The sequence below is a fragment of the Helianthus annuus genome, chromosome 2 (assembly GCF_002127325.2).
Source record: "Helianthus annuus cultivar XRQ/B chromosome 2, HanXRQr2.0-SUNRISE, whole genome shotgun sequence".
NCBI classification, from domain to species: Eukaryota; Viridiplantae; Streptophyta; class Magnoliopsida; order Asterales; family Asteraceae; genus Helianthus; species Helianthus annuus.
The window spans coordinates 34,115,771-34,137,054 of NC_035434.2; the positions used below are offsets into that span (position 1 = coordinate 34,115,771).

The 21,284-nt window shown below is 40.3% G+C and overlaps 1 protein-coding gene across 1 annotated transcript; it reads left to right on the top strand.

Moving 5' to 3' along the window:
* The first annotated feature begins 20,078 nt into the window (after nucleotides 1-20,078).
* On the top strand, nucleotides 20,079-20,987 carry LOC110889496. The gene has a single exon (XM_022137031.1). It carries the CDS (start codon nucleotides 20,079-20,081, stop codon nucleotides 20,985-20,987), a length of 909 nt encoding a protein of 302 aa, XP_021992723.1.
* Nucleotides 20,988-21,284: the final 297 nt, after the last annotated feature.

Here is a 21,284-nt window from a genome sequence, read left to right on the forward strand (position 1 = left end):
TCAACAGGGGATCTTCTTAGTTAGGCCACCAAGGAGTCCTTTCAGCTATATCACCACATGATATCCCTAGCCAGATTTTTGGATTAATCTGTTTAACTAGATCACTCAAGGGGTCTAATTATGAAGTAGTACTTTATAATCCAAGGGACTTAACTATAACGTAGAAGTCCATTGAGGATTTTTATATAGTACCTTTGGGTATCCTACTATGAATCCTTTATACGAATGATTTGGAAGATTCTACAAGGATTTGGATAACATGATTTGGATCACACAACAACACATAAGGGAACACATAAGCACAAAGTCACATAATTGTTTAACTTGATTATATTTTGTTATTAACTTGTTATCGATTGTATACGGATATGGAAACCAGTAGATGGACTTCAATGTCCCCTGGGAATCTATCTAAAAAGATAGGAAGATCTTCCAAAAATTCGATTTTTGTTTCCAAAGAAACGTAATATTCGAATTAAGGAACACGTCAATTTTTGGATTTATGGAAATACCTTAGGTACCCTTATTAAGGATTTATAGTGGTACTTTGGGTGTTCGTCCAGTGTTGTAACTTGCGCCTTGTACTTCGTTTTCCTTAGAAGAAACGAGTACTTAGGAACTTCATGGAAATGCAAGATATCATAAAATGGAAAAAAAATTGGGTGGTAGTTTGCTTTTCAAGGAATATGATTCCTTAATTGTCGGTATTGTAAGGGATATGTTCTTTATACATACAACCTCATAAATACATTGCAATGTAAATAAAAGATTTATTTATAAACGATGATAACAATTGTTTCATGGACCTTGACAACAAAAGAAAATAATACACAAGACATGATTATTTCTAAAGGGTGTTGTCTTCTAGTCGGTCAGATGCTCATCACTGGGCTGGATTAGCATTAGCAAGCTTTGGGCAATTTCTTCGGAAATGACCCATCTCGCCACAATTGTAGCAAGAACCTGGTGGAAAGCGAGCTTGAGCAGGATTGTTGTCAGCTTGATTTGGTGCAACTGCAGCTCGGCAAACCTTTGCTGTGTGACCTTTAAGTCCACAAATTTGGCATTCGCGGCACTTCACCCTAGCATGATGATGAAGGTTACATTGGTTGCACAAGGGTGAAGTTCCATTGTATGGCTTCCTAGCAGGGGGTTGAGCTGGTTGGTTGGGGACAGCTTGATCATTGTGAGTAACCATGGCGAAGTTCTGAGAAGCCTTTCGCTTCTTTGACTTCTTAGTGGATCCAGTCTGTTCATCCATGGTCTTTGATTCCTCGATTGGTTTCGATTCCTCGACTGGTTTCTTGTCACCCTTTCGGAAAAGCTTACGTTTCCTGATCTGAGATTCAGTCAAGGTTGCAGATAGCTCAATGGCCTGCCTAACCGTAGTGGGGTTACTACCAGTAACAATGTCCTGAACTAAGTCACAGAGGCCATCAATGTATTTTTCGATCGCCTTATCCAAAGGCGTAACCATGGAAGGACACAACAGGCTCAGCTCCTCATATCGATCAGTGTATGCTCGATGTTCGCCGCTGTCCTCGTGACGAGGATAGAATTCCTTCATCATCAGTGCTCGAAGTTCGTCCCACGTTTGAGCCAGTGCCACCTCGGCACCCCTATCTCTCATCACACCGTTCCACCATGTCAAAGCTCGTTTCTCAAAGACACTTGATGCAAAATCTACCTTTCGCTCGTTTGGACATTGAACATGTCTGAAAGTGCTCTCTAAACTCTCGAACCATTGCAGAAGTGTAGTCGCTCCTTAAGACCCAGAAAACTTTGATGGCTTAGCCGAGTTGAACGTCTTGAAGCTGCAGGGGGATTATTGTTGTTGAGGGCTTGGTTACATTGGGCAACGATGTTCAGGATTGCAGCAGTTATTTGCTGTGTAATGACAGCTGCCAGATCTTCAATAGATACCGGATTTTCGCGTCGTGGAGGCATTCTAAAAAGGGGAAACAAGAGAGAAAACAAATGAAATGGCATGGGTAAGAATAGGATGTTATAATTACCGGCCATAATCATGGTTGATGGTCATTTGTTTGAATCCTCGAAGCAAAAAAACAACACCAAGGCTGAATCATAGTAAATAGATCCTCATAGTGTATCGCGAAGACATGCTCGCCTATAAGTGGACACTCACCCCAAGAGTTCCCAGGTAAGAGTGACTGGTCCGATTATGTGGATTTGTACGAACACTCTAGCCCTAGACAGAAAACCCAGGGTACAGGCATTCACTCTTCCAGCTTGCACGTGTTCACACTATTTCGGACCCAAAACTTTGACGAGAATTTTGAAAGTTCAAAGGGGTTCAAAACCTTATAACAGAGGGTTCAAAACCTTACAATAGAGGGTTCAAAACCTAGTAATCAATCATCCTAGAACATATGATTAGTTTTCAAAGCGGTTTTGAAATTTATGTTCTCGTTGTGGTCGTCGCCTAAGGATAGGTGACGGTATTGTTTTATGACTAAACGCAAGTAAACTCGCGTTAGGGTCCTAGGAAGGTTATAGACTAGGTCAAAGCATTACTAATAACCTAATTCCCTATAACCATTGGCTCTGATACCAACTTTTCTGTCACACCCCGACCACATAGAACATACAAAACGTGGCGGAAACGTCGGGGAGTGTTGTAACAGAATCAATTGTTGCAAATCCATGGCAATTGAAGTTTCGTTTTATTAATCAAACATGAAAGTTTACATTGTTTTATACAAGAACCAAAGAGTACATAACATAATTTAACTAGTTCTTTTCTCGTTTTAAGTCACTAAGGCACAGGTCCGCCTAAGTATGTCTTGATAAGTCCTATGCATCATCTCCTGAAAACACATGTGAAAATAGGTACGTCAGCATAAAAATGCCTGTGAGATACATTGGTTTTGTGAAAACGGAATTCATGACTTATGTTTGAGAAAATGTTTAGTCATGAACCTTGTAATTTGCTTTGTCTTGTAAATCATTTGAAAAACGATAAGATCAGATAATATGTATAAATAAGAGAACACTGTATGGTTAAACAGATAACCATGTAAAATGTGTTTGTATAAGATATGTCGTTTGTAAAACAATGTCTCGTGAAAAGTGTGTTATTTGTATAAAATGTCATATGTCTCAAATTGAAATGATTCAAATAACGCTACGATATGTAATATCATACAAACACTTATGTATAGGAAGTACCATCGGCGTATCCACCATGCTTGTATCATATTACACACGCCTCGTTACTTAATCACTTACTCAAACCAAACCATCAAGATGAAATGTTTAACAACGGTAGAAATGTTTATGTATAGTCAAATGTCTATTGTCAAATGTAAATCATGTCAACAGATACAACTGGTTCATACGGTTCAATGGTTACAAACGGTTCATATAATCAAAGGCTTAAGATGGTTCACATGGTCAAATGGTTACAACAGTTCGAAATGTAGTATAATGTGTTCATATGCTGGATGAGCATATGAACAGAAATGCAATGTAAAGCAATGTACTAAGTATGCACACAATGGGCATACATAGCATGTAATGTAAAGCAGTGTACTAAGTACGCACACAATGGGCATACATAGCATGTAATGTAAAGCAGTGTACTAAGTACGCACACAATGGGCATACATAGCATGTAATGTAAAGCAATGTACTAAGTACGCACACAATGGGCATACATAGCATGAAATGTATTGTAAAGTGATGTGCTAAGTATGCACACAATGGACATACATAGCATAAACACAATGAAATCATGTACTATATATGTACTATCGAACATAGCAAGTATATGATGTGAAAACCGGAAAGCATGAAAGTAGCAAGTAGGCACATGTGTTTCACCCCAAAACAGTTTGGAAAACAGTAAAAGAGGGGTTCAATGTACTCACCTGAGATTGCTTTGAAGTTCTTGTGTAATAATCACACAATGCTAGAGATCACGGAATATCAAACGGCACCTAATTGGTAGTTATATTAATATACCGGATCTAAATCGGAAGGATTGGATAGTATGCGGGTTCGTAAACCAAACGAGTATGGAGACTCGTGAAATATGGTTTAACAAAGCCTACATACTAAAATGAAACCTAACCTAAGTGCTTACGACCCATTATGACCTGTTTAGGTAGCTTATGCTAGCTTAACGCGTCGTTCGCGTAGAACGCGTTTGGAACGCCTAACATCGTGACCACAAGGTATAACCTCGGAAGGTTACAGCTATGGTCACCTAATGTGTTTGGTCGGATCCTAATGATCGACCAAATGGGTCGGGTTCGAAAGTATAAGCGATGGTTTAGATCGCTTACCTTGCGACCCTATATAAGCACTATACTAAAAGTGACGAGCTAAGCATGTTAGAACATGGTTAACTAAGTTTAGAAATCAGGTTTGGCATCAAAACAAACGGCTTTGATGCTCACGAGTAGTTTGGTTACAAAATACGCAAGAATGCGCATTTTGGCCGAAACTACGACTCGTCACTAAGCCTAGATAACTTCGTAATCAGTAGGTATAGTCGCCATGGACTATAACCATCGTGATCACGCTCATGATGTGTGTAAAATGCAACATATAAATTACATCAATTAAGGCATAAAACTAACCCTTTTTAAGTACTAATGTTGGAAAAAGAGTGTTTTTGTCTTCCTTTTGTATTTCCAGGATGAAATGAGCTCAAATTCACAAATGAAGCAAAAAGACAGCTAATTCTAGCATAAATACAAGAAAAGGAACAAAAGTAGATTGCCCGACCCCTCAACGGCATCCTCCCAAGCAAAAAAGAGAAGTCAGAAGACTGAAACGCCCCGTGCTCAGCCAGCACGGGCCGTGCCCAAGAAGCAGGAGAAAAGACAAATCTATAGAAGCTTCTATTGCCCACCATGGGGCCGTGTCCAGTGAGCACGGGGGCGTGGCGAAAGTACAGCAGGCGCATTAATTGTAATTGCGAATTACAATTAATGAAGAGAGAGAGTGTCAGACGGGCACGGGGGCGTGTCCAGCGGACACGGGGCCGTGCCCAGCCTTCTGTTCAGCCTATAAATAGGAGTGCTTGGTTTCATTTCAACTCATCCCTTGGCACACCACCTCTCTCACACTTCATCCACCACCCACCACCATCATAACACCATCATCCACCACCATCATCCATTGTCCATCATAGAGTGTGTGAGTCGTCTCGGGATCCAAGATTGATCGTAAGAGTTCTTGACAATCAAGGCCATGTTTGCCTAAGTCTCTTACATCACTTGGTGAAGATAAGTGTTTAGTATAATACTTTTTATTTTTAATCTTTTGCACTTTTTATTTGGTTTTGTATTAATGACTTTAATAACTAGTTGCTTATGTTGAAGGTGATCTTTCCTTATCGTTTGTCCGTGGTGTCTTGGCATTATTTTACTGTCTATATAAAATAAAAGATTTTCACCATTCATATCTCCACGGTCCATATGGAGGTATGTTGGCTACCTGGTCGGGGGTTAAGGGAACGGTTTGATAAGGGTCTTGCCCTTGTTCAGCGTTTAGAGGTCCTGCAAGGGACCTGGGTCAAATTTAGTAGGATCTCCTTCAATACCCATAGGTATTGGATGGCGGGGATCCAAACTCTTTGACCCCCTCATAAGTTAACTACTATTAATACTATAACCCGGCTATTTAGGACTGTATCCCTGCTGACTCAGACTACTTAGCCGAGGGTAACGTCACCGCCAAAAGCGGGGCCTACCACAATTTGCATTAATAACTTAATTTATTATCTTCCAATAATCCAACCCTTTAGGATTGTATCCTTGCTGACTCAAACCACTGGGTTGAGGGTAACGTCGCCTTCAAAAGAGGGGCCTACTACAATAACTAAGATAATCTCTTAAACAAGTGCAAAAGTGCGAAAATAATCAAAGGTCATGCTAATACACGAGTCGGATCCAAGTGATTCATCTTGTCTATCTGTTTTTATTTTATTTTTATTTTTCAGCATTTAGTTAGTTTTTATTTTCTTAGTTTAAAAACCTTTTCTAACTTTTTGATTTGATTAGACGTTGAGGATAAACCGGTACTAAAAGCACTTGTGTCCTTGGACGACCTCGGTATCTTACCAACACTATACTACGTCTACGATGGGTGCACTTGCACATATGTGTGTTTAGTGTTAATAAATATCATGTTTTATAAATTTAAAACTTGGCTAAAAGTGTAAAAAGGGCTTAAAATATACATCAAAAATATATTACACTACACGCGCATCACTCACGTTATGAAGTTCCATGAACTTCGTGTTGAGCATAGGCTGGTCAACGCAGAAAGTCAAACAAAACGCTGACTTTCAGACTCGAAAAGCGAATAAAAGAACGAAAGAACACTTACGAAGGGTCCCCGAAAGCTAATCTCGATCCAGGAGCTCAGGTATGAGAGCAAAGGCCTCAACATAGAGCTTTAGATCAGATTGTGTGAGTTTTTAGCCAAAAGGGGGGGTATTTATAGGAAAAGCAAAGCCGTTAGGATCATTTCTTGAATATCGTGCCATGATCCAAGCCGTACACTTGTCAAGATGTTGTGGTCGCTTATTTTGCCCCCACCATAGGGTTTTGACACGTGTCGTTGCCGTTGGATGTTCGAAAGGCCAATGAAAGTGGATCAGAAACATTGCATCTGGTTTGTATGTCTGACGCGGCCCGCGTGAGGGTGCAGGCCAAACTAATGCGGGCCGCCTGAAGGTGCAGATCAGACAACAAGTTTCAGAATTTACAGTTTAGGTCCCTGTTGTGGTTTAAGGCCAATTTCCACACTTCTAAGGCCCGTAAAGCCAACTTTAAGGCCCTAAAATGACGCCTAAACATTGTGGACATGAAACATTCTCAAAAATATGTCGGATGTTGGTTCGTTTGGCCATACGATCGCGATGTTCGGTTAATTACGACGGAATGCGCATAAGCGCGAAAAACGATCCAAATGACGCGACGAATGGATTTTTCTTATGCCAAACACTAAAACAAATTATTTTAGTACTTACATAAATTTTTGGATGTCCGGATGTATTCAGAACGTAAGTTATGCGCGAAAGTGCAAACTTGTGCACTTTTTAACACTTTTAGCCCCTGAATGATCCAAAAGTTTGTTTTAGCATACCAAAGCCTTCAAAACTTATTTCTAAGTTATGTAAAGGTTATTTAAGGTATGTCAAGTATATGTTGATGTTCCGGAGTATTTGTCGCATCAAACTGAGTATGTTTACGAACAAGTTTGCGTATAATTCTCTAGAAAGCGTTGTAGAGTTTGAAATTGAACAAGAACTGATATGTGCAAAAGATACACATATTTATACAAGATCCCAAGTATGAAATACAATATTTTATCGGCTTGGTATTTGTTAGATGGTCGCGGTGACACAGGTGTCACAATGGATATCACACATCCATCTAACACAGTGGAGACGGTTTCTCTGGTGCCATCTGCTAGCTCTACCTCATAATTCATATTTAAGGTTTTGACAGGCATATTCAGCAATTTGCAAAATTTATGATCTACGAAACACTTATCAGCACCCGAATCAAAAAGTACTCTTGCGAAGACATCATTTACAAGGAATGTACCTGTGATCACGTTATCGTCTAGCACTGCTTCTTTCGCATCCATCCTGAAGACTCTTGCATTGGTCTTCTTGGACTCTTCAGGCTTCTTGGCATTTTTAGGGCAGTTGGTTCTAATGTGCCCCTTCTCATTGCAACTGTAGCAAGTTGCATCCTTTATCTTTTTGCAATCCAAGGTCTTGTGGTCCTTGGACTTGCATATCCCGCAAGCAAATGACTTTGACTGAGTCTGCGAGTTTGATTCGAGTCTACACTTTCCAAAGTGATGTCTCTTGCAATTCTTGCACTTGGGCTTCTCACCAGATTGTTGCCCATCCTTCCTTGACTCAGACCCTCTCTTGTTGTCACCGTTTCCACGGTGCTTCTTGCCCGACCTTCGTAAAGTATCATCTTCACGTTTTCTCTTCTCAGCTTCTTTGTTCCTCAGCGATCTTTGTCTGACCGCATCCAGAGTGAGGGACAAAGAAATGTCAGCTACAGATCTAAAGGTACCTGGCCGAGAGGCCTTTACGGTTGCCTTTATCTCGGGGGCTAAACCACCGATAAAATGAGCTATTCTCTTTGGCTCCGGGGTTACCAGATACGGAACCAACCGGGACATCGTGTTGAAGCTCGTGAGGTAAGCTTGACAGTCAAGGTTCGTCATAACCAACGATAGAAAGTCGGACTCGATCTTTTCAACCTCATGTTGAGGGCAGTAATTTTCTTTGATAAGAGAAATGAATTCCTCCCATGTCATGCTGTACAAAACAGCCTTCCCCGAGGCCTGAACCAGAGATCTCCACCAAGCCAGGGCCTCGCCCTTGAATGGTTGTGAAACAAACATCACCACATCTTTCTCTGCGCAACCACTGATGTCCCCCACCGTGTCCATCTCGTCTAACCACGTCATACAATCTACCGCGCCCTTCTCCCAGTGAAGTCTCGGGGTTTGCAAGATACGAAATACTTGTAGGTGCAACTCCTGGCACGAGATGCATCAGTAAACACTTTCTCTTTAGGACGCACGCTGTTTTCATTGGATGAGTGTTTATCATCGTCCCTTTTTGGCTTAGAGGGTGGTTTGCTGTGAGATTTTGAGTGGGTTTTTGTCTTTGAGTGTGGTTTAGATATGGTTCTGCTCCGGGACTCGGTGTACTATTTGTATTGTCGATCTAAGGCTGCCTTAACAGCACCGTCGACAAGAGCTTTTAATTCCGCGCCCGTTAAATGAATCTATGCATTATCATTTTCATCTTCTTTTGAATGACTATTCACTTCATTGGGATCAGCCATTGTAACTTGAATCTGCTACAGAAGATAACGAAAAAGTTTTATTTAGGAGTTTATTATGGAATTGTCTTTTATGGCAATTCATTAACCATGGTAACAGAGACCATATCTGGTTAATTTGTTACTCACTTTTATTTAGGATTTGAACATAACTTATCCTAATTACAAACAATATTGTTAGTGGCATAAAAGCCTAGTCACAAGGACGTTTTATAATATAAGCCGGGATTACAGAGAATCAAGGCATGAAGGTTCGAACCGTAGCCTTTTACCTTTTCTGACAGGGAGTCATAGACTACAACTGCCTTTTGTCTTATATGACAATAATTATGGCCCGTAGGCACTACACCACTAATGGATGTTTAAAGTTTGGCCCGTAGGCACTACATCACTAACGGATGTTTAACAAGTTTGGCCCGTAGGCACTACATCACTAATTTGGGATTTGGAATCCTAAAAAGGATTCTTATATAAGAATGACGCGTGCGATTTTAACGAATCACATCTGCCATGAACGTTAACATGTTTACAGAGGTTAACAGGGAATCGGAATCTTTTAATCAGGTCTTACCATCTTGGTTGGGTCTTATAATGACACCTGGCTAGGTTTCACTCTTAAGATTCTTTATTTAGGCAGATTAAATTAAAAGGAATGATTTTTGATTTATTTCATATATAATAACAAAATGAAATTCATAACATAACATTCCATTACTTACAGTAATGATTTCACGCTGCCCTAAACGGGACTTTTAAATAAGTAAATACCTACGAAGAGGTTTATAGAAAAACAAGTCCACGCAGGGACCAAATACAAAGATAGATGTCCGCGCAGGGACTAAAAGATAAGTCCACGTAGGGACTGGAATGCAATTGTCCACGCAGGGACTAAAGTACTCAAAACAAATGTCCTCGTAGGGACTTGATTGTAATAGTAAATACAATAATATATATGGAGACTAATGGTCTCGTTTCTTCCTCCCTTTTAGTAGGTTTGCTAGGCCCTTGAGGAATCCACGATTACTCTTAGGTTCTTGTTCGAAGTCTCGTTCCACACGGTTTAAACGGTATAGGATTTCTTCTTGCTCCGGTGGAGAAAAACGTGGCTGCTGCAACGGTTGCTGAACCGGAGGTCTAGGAGGTATTGGATACCCATGAGCTGGGTAATCTGGTCTCCAAGAGGTTCCATGGAGGGCATTGTAATTAGCCGCTACCACGTATGGATCGGCATCATAGTTATAGTTGTAGTGCGTGTGAGTCGGCTGCTCAAATGGATTGTATGCGGTGGAACCGCCATATGCTGGTATAGGGTTATCATAGCCGAAAGGTGGCGGAGGTGGTGCAACTGGTGCAGAATTCACCTCTGCAGGGTGACTAGAAGGTTCCCCTAATTGTGGTTCTTCAGGCACTGACGGAAAGTGACAAGCACTCGAGTGGCGAGGGGTGCTGAAATGGAATTCCCCTCCTCGGGTGGACATCCGCGCGCCTGATCTTCTACGCCTTGGCGGATCAGGAAGTACTGGTTGAACTGGTGGCGCAGGCGGTGGCGTAACTGCCACAAACCGCGAATCCTCAGAAGGATCCTGTTGTTGCTGTTGGTCATGGGCGAGAAATGATGTGAAGGTGTGAAGTACCAATTACATTGGTCAAACCTCGCCTGATAACTGTCGGGACCTTGATAAGGTGTTCCATGAAAGGATGACCCATCAGAGATCTCGATTGGATGATTGGGAGTACCCCTTGCAGGCTCGACGGGATCTGTATCCTCGTCCATATCCACTGCATTATCTTCAGAAAAGTGATACTCTGGTCCTAAAGGATTATACCCTATTGGTTCTTGGACATAATCTGCTGGGTTGAATTGTCCTACGAAGAAAGGAGAAGGATCGCCATAAGAACGGTGCGAAGCAGATCGCTGGAGAGGTATAAATGATGGTTGAGGGTTATTGGATTCATTTTCTGAGTTTGGTCCAAAAGAATGACGGTATGAAGGTGTTGAACTATGCGAGGTAGAATGTCTTGCAGGTTCAAAGAGGTTCCTTCTTCACCTCTGTGGTTCCTCACTTCTTGTACTGGAAGGAGCTCGCATGTTCGAAGGACCAGCCTCGTGATCATTGTGAGTGATCGGCCCTTTGCCTCTTCCTCCTCTTCCTCTTCTGATTGCTGGTGGCATATTTCCTGCTTTCAAAACATTAAATCACAATAAACAATAAAGAGACAAACTGGAATAACAATTCGAATTTGTCCTATGTTCTTGTCTAGACTCAAGTATGTGCAATTGTGTCATTGAGATTAAACACTTAAGGATAGTGTTTAATTCACTCAACATTGGCTCTGATACCAACCTGTCACACCCCGATTTACACGTGTCTCACCGGTGGACCCGGTGGGGGATTATCGTGACGTAGTTGACAACAATATAGTCAAACCACACAATATATGAATGCACAGCGGAAGCATAAAGATAATTATATTTCAACCATTGTTTGTAATATCAAATGTATTACGAATAGTCGAAAAGTATCCACAGGGGATCAAATAAAAATATAAGTATTGTTCAACAGACGTAGGCATCTTAAGCTTGCGAGACTCTTTATGATGCTAAGGAGAAATATCCAGCCAATTACGCATAGTACCTGCATTTAGTCTTTTTGGGAAAATACGTCAGTTTACACTGGTAAATACATTCAACCGACACTTTTGTAAAATGTTTATTAAAATTGATTTGAATGTACAAGGCACAAACTCTTTTATAACTTGAGAGAATTATTTAAATTTATAATCTTGTGAACGGATTACATGTTCCTTATGCGTGCAGTAGCCCGGATCTTGTCCGGGTTAAAGATCAATAGACACACCACATCAACTATTTATGCACTGACGAGTGTACGCCTACACTCCGCGCTTAGGTCGTGGCCATTTCGTAAAATGCTGCCAGGGATATCCGGGACATGGTCATTAACCCCCCGAAGGCTTTTAAGTAAACAAGACTGTTTAAACGAGCCGATCAAATTTATTCAATTACCCACTCAACGGTGGAGAATTTGATGCCCGATCAAGCGGTATGCTATATACCGTAACCCAAGCCCGTATAACGGAAAATAAGTTAAAAGCATTTACCTTTGCAAGTATAAATCCTTAATTGAATAAATTGCAAATAGCTTTTACTGGTCTCCTATTCTGGAACGAAGGTTTAAAATAACCTATTAGAATCCTAACGGGTCTTTAATTTAGCCCTAGCTTAGACCGGTCAGTTTCAACGGATAGTTACGGTTTAATCGCGTGAAAGGCGAAAACCGGGATTGGAATGTGATTTTTGACCCAACAAGTTTGAAGACTTGTTTTATATGGGTATAATAACCACACTCTGGATTTTGGGGTCAAAACAATATGGTTTGACCCGTTTCGGCTAGTTTATGTAAACTAGTTACATAAGCCGAACCGTGCGCGCAAAAGGCGTAACGGGTAACCGTAAGAGTCCTACACTGGTTTCCTAAGTCAATATGCTTTAAAGAGGTTGTGGTATCAGTAGGATACCTTCCATAATGCCCGTAACGAGTTTAAGTTCATTTTATGCCTCGTAGGGGTATTTCGGTCGTTTTAAAGATTTATAAAGAGGTTTCTGAGTTCTACAGGAAACCTGTGTTTCCCGAATAGTTTATAAAGTCCAAAATACTTTATTTATTATTCAAAATCAGTAGCAACTGGAATCGGGTCAAAAGACCTTGTAGAACTCAAGTTATGGCCGAAAAGGGTATATTCGGTATTTACCGAACCATTGCCATAACCGCAGGTTATGAGCAGGTTAAAAATAATTAAAAATCTTTAAAAATTACAAAATATTATTTTACATTAGTGTGTAAAAGGTTTGGTGTCGAAATCTGGGTTTAGATAGGCGTTATGCTAATTGCACTATTTAATTACTAAAGTTCCCGTAATTTGCGCTATTTAGCATAACTCCTATTCTGGACCTCGGATTGACGTGAAATTTTAGGGACATGCTTAGAAATCAGTAACCAAGGTTATGGTCCTTTCACGTGTCCGAAGTTCTCGTTTTAAATCAAAAAGGGCGTTACGGTCAACTTTTAAGCATTTAACGGAAAGGTGTAAAAGACTCGGACAAACAACGAACCGGTCACAGAGGGTTATACCATCATGTAACCTGGTCCTAAGAGAGTCCTAAGGCATATCTAATTCATACTTTAACGGGTCATAACTGAAGTCAATGCAAAAGTCAAAGTTTTGCGACTTTCGGCTCCGAACCGGGTCAAAACAGTAAATGGTCGGATCAAACAAGCTTAGACGAGTTATTATACTTATTATCATGTTATATGAGTGTTAAAACAGGTTACACATCATCTACATTACTGATTATGCATGAAATCCCAAAATAGCATTTCTGTTGACTTTTTCTAAGCACGTTTGACTCGACATTCGGACTAGTTAGAGTGGGAATCAGAGGGTGCCCTTTTAGGGGTTTAAAGCCCACATGATTACCAACATATAACTACCTTTGATTCGACAAACCACTGGACCATTTGTGATTTATCGCAAAGTCAATCGTTAATTACGACGGATTGACTTTTAAGCTAAACTATGCAAAAACTAAGCCACAAAGGGTTGGGCATACTTACAGAAGCTTGGTGCACGACTAAGGATGTTAGGAGAATGCTTGAGAGCTCCAGAGATGAACTAGAAGGCAGGTTTGAGGTGTGTTGAACAATGGAACACTACCTTGCCTTTTATAGTGAAAATTTTGGCATAAGTTCATTACAACTCACTCTACAATGGTTCATGGATGATCAGCAGGTGTCCTATAGTGCGAGGGGACATGTAGAGGGCGCCCATGCTTCAATTAATGCACACAAGATCGTTCACAAGCTCAAACATTGAATCTGTCCAAACTTTCTGCATCTGGGACCTTCACGCGACCCGCTTTAGGATTCAAGCAACACAGACGTGGGCCGCCTGAATCCTTAAGTCAGTAAACGAATCCTCAATTGGCGCGCGGCCCGCATTAGCTCACCCATTTCCTTAACGCGGCCCGCCTGAGAGTTGATTTCCAAGATTTTCAAATCTTTTGTAATCATTAACCTGACCTTTCGGTTTCGAAGGGGTAACTTTGCGATTTGGCCCTCGATTATTTACAATTCAGGGCCTCGTGACTTTTACCCGCATTGTTAAGTCCCCGGTTAGTTTAATTACTATCCGAAAAGCCTTAACTTTTATTGTTGACGCTTTTAACCCCTCGCATACGAATTTGATCATAATTTTCTGGTTTTAAAACGGAACTTCGCGAAATTTATATCGTATATTCTAGTGAGCATATTTTACTGTTACAAAGCCTCGGATTCATCAAAGGGTCACTCAGAGGTATAAATTAAACATGTTGACACAATTAACCCCTGTAGCTTGTAATCTCTCACTTTCTTCCGCATTTCGCTCCGTACGATCCATGATTTATTCGTTTGAAGGTACGAGCATCATTTAGGGTTACTGTACAGTATATTTACCCCTCGTTGACATTTTTAACCCTCGAACTTACATACTTTCAAGGTTTGTCAACTTTGGTCCTTTATTTAGTATTTAATACCACGTGTAAACTCAAGACACGTGTCAATACATTATTGGACACAAAATTTCGAGGTGTTACAGGTTCCAGTGCTCGAGTAATCCATGACCACATTTTCGTACTTTGGTTGACCTATGTGAAAATACAAGAGAACTTAGTCCGGATGAGTGTGAATCTTGTCTGATTGCATTCACATCTCTTGAGCACACAACACCACAAGAGGCTGTCAATATGACTGAATGGAAGCAAGCCATGGAGGAGGAGTTAGCATCACTTCAAAGGCACAATATAGAATTGCCAGCAGGGAAAAAGGCCATCGGCTTTAAATGGGTTTTTAAGCTAAAGATGTAGATGGAAAGATTCGGAAGCATAAAGCAGCATAAAACACGGCTGGTCGCAAAAGGTTATGCTAAAGAAACGGGATTGATTACAAAGAAACGTTTTCTCCCGTGGCTAGATTCCAAACAATTTGAGTGCTTCTTGCTTTAGCCGCTCCAATGGGATTGATTGCATATCAATTTGATGTCATGTCAGGGTTTTTAAATGGTTTTCTAAAGGAAGAGATATACATGGTGCAATCACTTTGTTTTGAATTGGAAGGGCAAGACAATAAGATGTTTAAACTACATAAAGCCTTGTATGGCTTCAAACAGGCACCGAAAGCATGGTACAACATGGCTATCTAGTACGACATGGTTATAAACATAGTCAAAGCGATCCCACATTGTATGTAATAAGAAGTGGAACAAGTGATCTGATCGTGGTGGGTCTATATGTGGACGATATTGTGTATACGAGCTCTTCTAAGAAACTCCTTGCTGAATTCGGACAAAAGATGGTGAACGAGTTTGAAATGACTGACTTGGACATTTAAATTACTTCCCTGGTTTGGAAGTAAATCAAAGGAAGGATGGTACATTTGTTGGTCAACAAAAATATGCTGGTGATTTGCTTTGCTGAATCGGTTTGGTATGGGTAAGTGTAAAGTGGCTACTACACCAATGAATGTTAATGAAAAGTTACAGATGGAAGACGCTGGATTATCAACAGATGAATATAAATTTAGAAGCTTGCTGCGTGGTCTCATTTATTTAACTTATTCTCATCCCGATATTGCGCATGCCGTGGGAATCATTTCGAGATTCATGCATAAGCCTTCAGTTATTCACTTGGGATAAGCTAAGAGGGTGCTATGACATGTTGCTAGTTCTCTTGATCGTGTTCTTTGGTATGGTAAGATAGGAAGTATTAATCTAGCTAGATACACCGATAGTGATTGGGCTAGTTGTGCAACTATGTTTTCAACTGGAACTGGTGTTGTTTCATGGTGCTCAAAGAAACAAGAAGTTGTAGCGCTCTAAAAAATGGGGGCTGAATATATCGCTGCTCTCAAAAAAGGGTTGTTAAGGTTTACCGAGTCTTTTGGTTGTGGGATTCAGTTTTGTTTTTTTTTTTATTTTGAAAGGCTCATGTATACATTTTTTACCGAGTGTTATTTAAGCACCACTTAGTTATTGAATAAAGCAACGATTCTAAGTTTTGATATCACCGCTATTAACAAAAATCGGATATTGTTCCAACCGGTTTCACCAGTGCCTTTAACCATAACTTCTGGATTCGTGATAGGCATACCCCTAAAGTGGTTTGATTGATTGTAGTAAATACATCCATGGTTTTAAAATCATACCTTTTGGCTTTTCGTTTTGAAATCTGTCTTTTGCAACCTTCCTTATGTATTCTAAAGATAATGCTTCTTGAGACTTGTTCATATTAAAATCATCTAATTTAACGCATAGATCTTCCACACTTGAACCCTTCCTGATCCTCCTGACCTCTTGCCGGTCGTCCCGACCGTACTGTGGTTCTAACCCTCATAACTTCCTGCAACATACTAGTAATCCATATTGGTTTTAACATTCACCTATAATGCTCTCATCAGGTCCTTAAATCTGTGGTTCTGATGCCACTATGTAAAATGTCGGGATAGGAGGGGCATTTATACCCCCTTGTTATCGGCTGGTAGTTCCTCCAAAATGGGAAACCCGTAATCAAAGCATCCCCGAGTTCTAGTCCCACAAGTCATTTATATTATATGTTTATTATTCTTAGTCATTAATGGGTCGAACAATGTTTATTTCCTATGTTTTCTTTTCTGGGTCATAGGCCACATGTCGAATGGGTCGCAAACATCAAGTCCATTAGGTTTAGTTTTAGATGAAGTAGTGCGATTAAACAATAACTGCCATGCAATTATCTTCGAACGGCACGTACAAAACATCACGTCCCAAATAGGGTTTCAAGTTTCAGTCTTTGAATCAAAGTAACGAATATACTGCGTCAATTATAATCTAAGATTCAAGTTTCGGTTTTCTTATTTTCGGTTAGTATATCAATGTTCAAGTTTGTTTCAATTTCATTATGTATTGCTGTGATGTGTGTGGAGATTATCAAGAGGCATGTTATCATCCCTCTAGTCCTCGATCATGGTCCCGGGAACCTTGCAACCTTGATACCAACATAATGAAAGTCATAATCAAAGCCAAATATCCGGGTTCGAGACCCACAAGTCGTTTATATATCATGTTTATTAGTATTAGTCATAAATGGGCCGAACAATTTTTATTTCTTTATGTTCTCTGTTTTGGGTCATAGGCCACATGTTGAATGGGTCGCAAACATTAAGTCCATTAGGTTTGGTTTTAGATGGAGCGGTGTGATTAAACAAAAACTGTCATGCAGTTATTTTGGAACGACGCATACAAAACATCATGTCCCAAGACACAACTCTTCATCATCTTTAAATAGGGTTTCAAGTTTCAGTCTTTGTATCCAAGTTATGAACATACTGTGTGAATCATAATCGAAGATTCAAGTTCAGGTTTTCTTATTTTCGGTTAGTATATCAATATTCAAGGTTTTTTCGATTTCATTATGTGTTGTGTGATGTGTTTGAAGATTATCAAGAGGCATGTTGCCATCCCTCTAGTCCTCGATTATGGTCCTGGGAACCCTGCAACTTTGATACCAACATTGGTATTAGAGCCCAAGGTTTAAGTTCAATCAAGATCAAGGAAGAGGATTGCAAGGATCATCTAAGGGAAAGCAAGAACAAATCGGTTGCCACTGATTCTAGCGACACCGGTCTGAAATAAGGAAAGTGCATCCATGGCAGCGATAAGGGCAAAAAGATCACGCAGGGGAAGCCATCTTCACGTTCTTGGATGTTGCCAATAACCAAGTTTCCCAAGAAATTCTTCAAGAAGTTAAGCCTCAAAAGTTACACACCAGTGGGAAGACCACGTAAGGCCAAGTCCGTTGTTTCACATGTAAGCAATACGATCACATTGCTTCCATAAGCCTATGTAAGTATATCAATCTTAGTCCTTTACTGAAAGATATTGATTATTTAGTATAGGATACTTGCAGAGGGGAGTGGGAAGCAATTTGGGTGGTAGATCCTATGTTCAAAACTCACATGACTGGTAACCGGATTTTTTCAAAGTGTTTAAGAGGCACTTTGGGGTTTTAACCAACGAGAAACAGAAAGAGTTCTCGTTCATCCATGGTATTAGAGAAATTATGGTTTTGTTTGATGGAAAGAATACAACAATTCCTTGTGTAAAATATGTGCGAAGTATGGTGCGCAACGTTCTAATTTTAGAACAATTATTATTCAAGGAATTAAAGTGGTTATGTCGAGTGATTCATGTACGTTGAAAAAGATGTTTAGTGATAGAGAAAAAGGTGTAGACGTGTTTGAAAACAAATCCGAGGAGGATTTGGAACAAGAATATCTAGATAAGTTCTACGGGAACATAGATGTTGAAAAAGGAGAAATTGAAAGAGTACGTCGAAGATTTTTATGAGAAAGAATGTGAAGTTGAAAGGCAAAAGAATAGGGAGAAATTTGGTGAAGGCACATCCGGTGCCAAGAAAAACGAAGTTGTGTACTCTTAAGAAAGAAAAAGTCGGTTTTATGGTGTATCTAGAAAGTTTGGAAGATAATCCATTCGAGTCACGTGACCCATTACGTGAAAGGGCATTGGTACTTGCACAAGATGAAGAAGTCATTGAGAATGACTTGATAATTAAAGGTTGCCTAGATTTGAATGAGTTCCTAATGATACATGAAGAATTGGTTGGTTTAATTGTGATGATCCCCAAGTCGTGAAGATAGCATGTGTGAGGTACGTTGATCTTTTGGAATGGTACTTCCAGGTTATGAAGAACAACCGAATGAAAAGCAAGAAGGATGGGATTAACAACCACGAAGCCGCAGGGCCGTCTCCGAAGATGTTCGAAAATCTTTAGGCCCTGTGCGAACAGAAAATACGGGCCCCTTAAATATAAATTTTTTAAAAGAATATATATAAAAAAAATTAATATATGAAAATGAATTACTTTCATTTGAATCAACACCAATCATTTAATTTAACTTGACAAAATTAGACAATTAATGTCATTTGCATTTAATAAATAAATAAGAAACAAAAAGAAAAACAAAACTCAGAACGCCGGGATTAGAATCCGTGTCTCCTTATTATTAAAGTGACATTCAAACCACCAAACCAAGTGCTTCAGGAAGGTGTTTCTCTGATTCATTACATATATATTATAACTTTACAGTGTAAAACTAATATAAAAAAAGGGCCCCCGATAGGTTTGGGCCGTGAGCCGTCGCCCATCCTGCACACCCTTTGGGATGGCCCTGCGAAGTCGGTCCAAGTAACACAATAGAAGGTGCAAACGTGAAGATAGAAGAGAGTGACGAAGAGCCAGACATGGTGATCATTATAGAGGTCACCGGAAAGAAGGACCAGTTGCAAGCCATGAAGTTTCGAACCGAAGATTGCTTAGATTAAGGAGGAGAATGAAAGTCATAATCAAAGCCAAATCTCCGGATTCGAGTCCCACAAGTCGTTTATATTTTCTGTTTATTAGTCTTAGTCATAAAAGGGTCGAACAATGTTTATTTCTTTATGTTTTCTATTATAGGCCATAGACCACATGTGGAATGGGTCGCAAACATTAAGTCCATTAGGTTTGGTTTTAGATGAAGCGGTGCGATTAAACAATAAATGTCATCCAGTTATTTTGAAACGACGCATACAAAACATCAGGTCTCAAAATTCATCATCTTTAAATAGGGTTTCAAGTTTCAGTCTTTGTATCCAAGTTACGAACATACTAATAGCTTATATTTAGTATGTAAATATTAAATTAATGAGGCATATCTCTCCATGAATATAAGAGATCTCATAATTGTATATATATACCTTTGATATCAATGAAACGGACAACTTTGCATTCTATCATGGTATCATTGTGAAACCCTAACCCTAACCGATCCCCTCTCTTCCACGGCTTCCTCTGCAGCAAAAAAAAAAAAAAAAAAAAAAAAAAAAAAAATTCTTTGCTTGCCTTGATTTCTTAATTGCCATCGTCGAGTCATTATCATCATCCATACATATGAATTCTTTTATTAGCCATCATCATCATCAATGTATGGATTCATGAGCCACCGTTTGAATTTTCTTTTTTTCCTTCTAAAGTTTAATATCTTATCTCACTTACCCCCATCTATATCATCCGATTAAAAGAAACAGTTTGGTCAGAACACTTTATTTGATTTCTACTTTTCGCCTCACATCATGTCTTCTCCGATTCACCCTGCAGTCACTGTCACAAATATTAAAACCCTTATTCCCATTACTCTTGATATTGAACACGGACACTATACTGCCTGGTCCGAAATGTTCAAAATACAATGCAAATCCCATGAGGTCTATGACCATCTCCTTCCTAAACAATCTGCTGCAACATCCGCTTCGGATAAAGACAAAGAGAAACCTGCGCCAACTGCTACTTGGGAACGTCTCGATTCCATTGTCTTACAATGGATATATGGAACGATCTCCAACGACCTTCTACACACCATACTGAAACCAAATACTAATGCACACGCGGCATGGACGGCTCTTGCAAACATCTTTCAAGATAACAAAGCCACCCGTACTATTGATCTAAATAACAAGTTCGCCAACACACGTCTTGATCAGTTTCCTACAATGACAGCCTACTGCCAAGCACTCAAAGTTATCTATGATCAACTAACTAATGCTGGCTCTCCAATAACTGAGGAACAACTGGTACTCCAACTACTCATGGGGCTTAACGACCAGTACGAGAGCACGGCTACAATTATTCAGCAAACGAGCCCGCTACCTGACTTCTATGAAACACGATCGAGACTATGTATGGCTGAATCACGAAAACAGAATCAAGCTCGTCAAGCCGCTCAGGCAGCCGGCACAGCTCTTATCGCCACCACTGACAACAGAACCGCACAACAGATGGACCAACAAACTTCCAGGTCTGACTCTCGGTACGACACACGCACGGATCAGCATCGTGATCAGTCTTCTCGGGGCAGAGGACGTGGTCGGAACCGGGGTCGCGGCCGTGGCGGGTCTGTCAGGTCGGGGTCGCGGCAACACTTCTGCTTCGGGCAATTCTGCTCCAGGTACCTATCCACCCGGGTTCTCTCCTTGGCCGTTTAACTACAACAACTGGGCCAGCCCATCTCCAACATACTCTCCTATCCCTTGGGCTCAGTGGAACATGATACCTCCCTGCCCCTACCCAACTGTTCAACAACGGCCCAGTACATCAGGCCCGGGTATACTTGGCCCAAGACCGGCTCAGTCATATGTGGCAAGCTACGCGAACTATGCTCCTATGGACATTGATCAGGCGATCTACACCATGGATACAGGTGCGACTACGAATATGACTCCACAAAATAATAATTTCTCGTCTCTTTTTAATAACGGCATTTTTCGTAACATAATTGTGGG

Excerpts from the sequence above, each read along its gene's own strand:
- LOC110889496 (XM_022137031.1), top strand. The coding sequence starts at position 20,079 with ATGTCTTCTCCGATTCACCCTGCAGTCACTGTCACAAATATTAAAACC.